General features: G+C 30.7%; 1 protein-coding gene across 1 annotated transcript in view; it reads right to left on the bottom strand.

Moving 5' to 3' along the window:
• The window catches only part of LOC106459677 (phosphatidylinositol 4-kinase alpha-like), a 78,483-nt gene that overhangs the window by 16,885 nt on the left and 58,188 nt on the right, over positions 1-3,410 (bottom strand). The window contains exons 33-35 of the mRNA XM_013919318.2: positions 3,116-3,237; positions 1,064-1,311; positions 529-710 (exon numbers count right to left, since the gene is read on the bottom strand). Coding sequence (XP_013774772.1) covers positions 529-710; positions 1,064-1,311; positions 3,116-3,237 — 552 coding nt within the window. The remainder of the gene's footprint in view (positions 1-528; positions 711-1,063; positions 1,312-3,115; positions 3,238-3,410) is intronic.

Here is a 3,410-nt window from a genome sequence, read left to right as displayed (position 1 = left end):
AGCTAGCAACACCCTAGACCTTAATATCATCTACAAATTTAAGTAATTTATTGACTATCTCTTTATCTATGTCATTGATGTAAATCAAAAAGAGCAAAGGTCCTAAGACTGAGCCCTGAGGTATCCCACTTGTGATATTAATCCAGTTTGACTGAACTCCATTTGTAACAACCCTCTGCTTTCTTCCATCCAACCACTCTTCTATCCAATTTGCTAACTTATCCCCCACACCTATAGAGCTAATGTTTTGTACAAACCTTTTATGTGGTACCTTGTCAAGTGCTTTCTAAAAATCCAGATACACCGAATCTACGCCCTTACCCTCATCTACATAAGCAGTAACCTTTTCAAAGAATGTCAAAAGATTTATACGGTAATATTTTCCCTTAGTGAAACCATGATGACTATTCAATAAAATTATAAATTTTTTTAAATGGCTTTGCAAAGCATCTTTTATCAGACTTTCCAAATCTTTTCCCACATTATCTCATGTTGGGTAAATAAATACCAAGACTAATAAATTCTTACCGACAAGGAATATATACAGCCAAGGAAGGAGAAATATCCCAGGCCAAGCGTGCCGTGTCTCTCCACATTCGCTCTGTAACAGGTTGGCTATGCCATGCAGCAATGGTTTCCTCAGAAGGCACATGTTTTTCAGGCAAGGCCATTGGGTTATGCCACGTGATCAGAAATTCTATTTCTGCTGCCTGGAATAAGATGTACATCAGACAGACATAAAAAAACATTTAATATGCTCAAACTATTTTCTTCATCTAGGTTATTAATGAATTTTATTTTGTGTAAGTATACATATATTATGTAGAAAAAATAAAAAGATGAGTAACATTATTATTCAACCCAAGTGATAAAATAAAACAAAATAACATTAAAAAAACGTTACCTAAGGTAAAATCATAGTTACATCTTTCAGGATGTGGTTGTATCATTCATTACAACATAAATAGAAAAGTTTTGAAAATATATTATTATAATATATGACAAAAGCTACTTTATACAATGTAGAATTTAATTTTTACAGCTGATCCCCAAGGTCACTCACTAACAATCCAAGTATTAGATTTCGTTTTCTCATATAGTCTTTGACAAAGACCTCTGCATTCAAATCACGACGATTAGATCCTCGACCACCAGAAGAACGACGAGAGATAGTAGACATGTTGCTGCTGAGTGGAACTGTGTTAATCCATCCTGTGGGAGCTCCTCGACTCTGGGAAAGTTCCATGCTGCCTCTGAGCTCAGAACTTAGGCCTAAAACTAGACTGTTGCTAGTTGCAGTATCCCACATGTCTATATATATATGTAAAAAAAAAAAATTCTTTTTGCTATGTAAAAAAACAAAAAACTGGATTTACGTATAAAATAGCATGAATGATGAAAGAGCTAAATTACACAGAAAAAGATACTACCCTGACCAGAGTTGAGCAGTTTAATTAATTATCTATTAGCAGTGATTACATCGATTAATGTCTCATAAACTAATCAGTTAATCAAAATCATGATTAACTGATTAATGTTATAAAAATGATAAACTAATCCAAATTATTTACTCTTTTCAGTTATAGCAACTGTCCAAGTAATTCAAATATTACCATTTTACTTGTTTGTTGTTAAGCATAAAGCTACTTAATTGGGGGGAGGTCTCGTAATTTGACTGTCTTGGGTTTGATTTTCTTTGCCACTAAATTTGCTTGCCCTGTCTTTGTTATTGCAAAGCTACTATGACTATCTGCCACTGTTACTAATTTTGTTAAAGAAGGCAACTGGCTAGCAACACTCACTATTGACTCTCTGGCTATTTAAGTGTTAAATAAAGTGTAAATTTACAGCTTTAATTTCCATTGTGTTATGTTTCTAATCCATAATTGGGTAATTGTATCTTTTAGTGTTGTAGAGGAGGGGGGGGGGCTTTACCCCCTTAATATTTTCAGGAATTAATAACTGTATTCTTTCATGTTGTATGAACAGGAAGGATCTAGTGGTATGGTGGGGACTTTCAGAATAACTGTATTATTTAATGTAATATTAACAGCAAGACATCCTTATTATTCAATATAGTAACAACAAGAAACATTAGATAGCACTGTTTTTATTAGATTGGGATATTAATTACCATAGATGATTTTTTGAAGATTTCCAGCCAATAAATGATTATTTCTAAGCTAATACAATAATATAAACGTCAATTAAATGGCAAATGTTAAAGTTTTTTTTTTATTAGATACTCTAAGAATGTGTCTAGACTTTAGATATTTATTTCATCACAGTTAGTATTGTTTAAGACGCCTGTAGATGTTATAACATAGATTTGTTACAGAATTGACTTTTCATTGTTTAGAATTTAGGGTTCTCATGAGAAAGATGTTTTTTGTATTTCTAGTGTTTAAAATAAATGAAAACGTACATGGTACGATTGTATAAGTAATGATCTTTTAAAAACTTTTTAAAATAGGCATCCTGTATACCACTGCTACAAGTTTTTCCAAATGTGATTATAAATAATCAAACTATTTAATTCTAATTAAAACGTTTGAAATTAATTTAACTTTGTTTAACTTACTTTAGGACTAATATATATAAATATATGTTCAACAATGATTAATCTCAAGTACTATATTATTACAGTGGATGTCTCTTCTTTAATATTAAAGATACTGAACATTTAGTTACAGTATTACTCGGCTAACTTTTAAAAAAAGTTAACAGCTATCACACTATCACTGTAAAAATGAAACAATAATATAATATTAACTGAAAAAGACTTTCTGGTTTTATTCTCATTTATTCTCTAATGGGTTTCAAACTCTGTAAAATAAAGTTATAACTACTGAAAGTTTTACTTTAAAAAATAAATTGATGTAATTTTTCTTCTTATGATATTTGACATTAAATCTATGCTACTTGAATAATATTAAAAACTACAGAGTTTTTACTTTAGCTAGGTAGTGGTTTATCTAATAAACGATTATTACTTTCCCTCATTTGGATACAAAGTGCTTGAGTAACTGTTTAGTTATAGATACAATCCAAGTTCTCTACATTGTAAAACACTATTGAATTGTCTGAAATAACAATTACGGAAATATGAACAAACCTGTCATCATGTTAGCTTTGAGGTATTTCTTATCAGTATGAAGATGTTGCCAAAACTTAACCACAGCCAAAATGTCTTCTCTCAACTCTGCACCTTGCTGAGTAGGACACATTTGAGGTCCACTGGTTTCAAAGAAAAGTCAACATTAGTCGAAACTAAGAAATACATTACACACCTGTGTATATAATAATTTTACCCTTTCATTGATGGTTGGACAGAATCTGTTCTGCATTAATAACTTTGATATTTTCAAAAGATAAAAAAAAAAATATATATATATATATATATATATATA

Source organism: Limulus polyphemus, unplaced genomic scaffold (genome assembly GCF_000517525.1).
Source record: "Limulus polyphemus unplaced genomic scaffold, Limulus_polyphemus-2.1.2 Scaffold647, whole genome shotgun sequence".
Lineage (NCBI taxonomy): Eukaryota > Metazoa > Arthropoda > Merostomata > Xiphosura > Limulidae > Limulus > Limulus polyphemus.
This window is presented reverse-complemented; position numbering and strand designations above follow the sequence as displayed.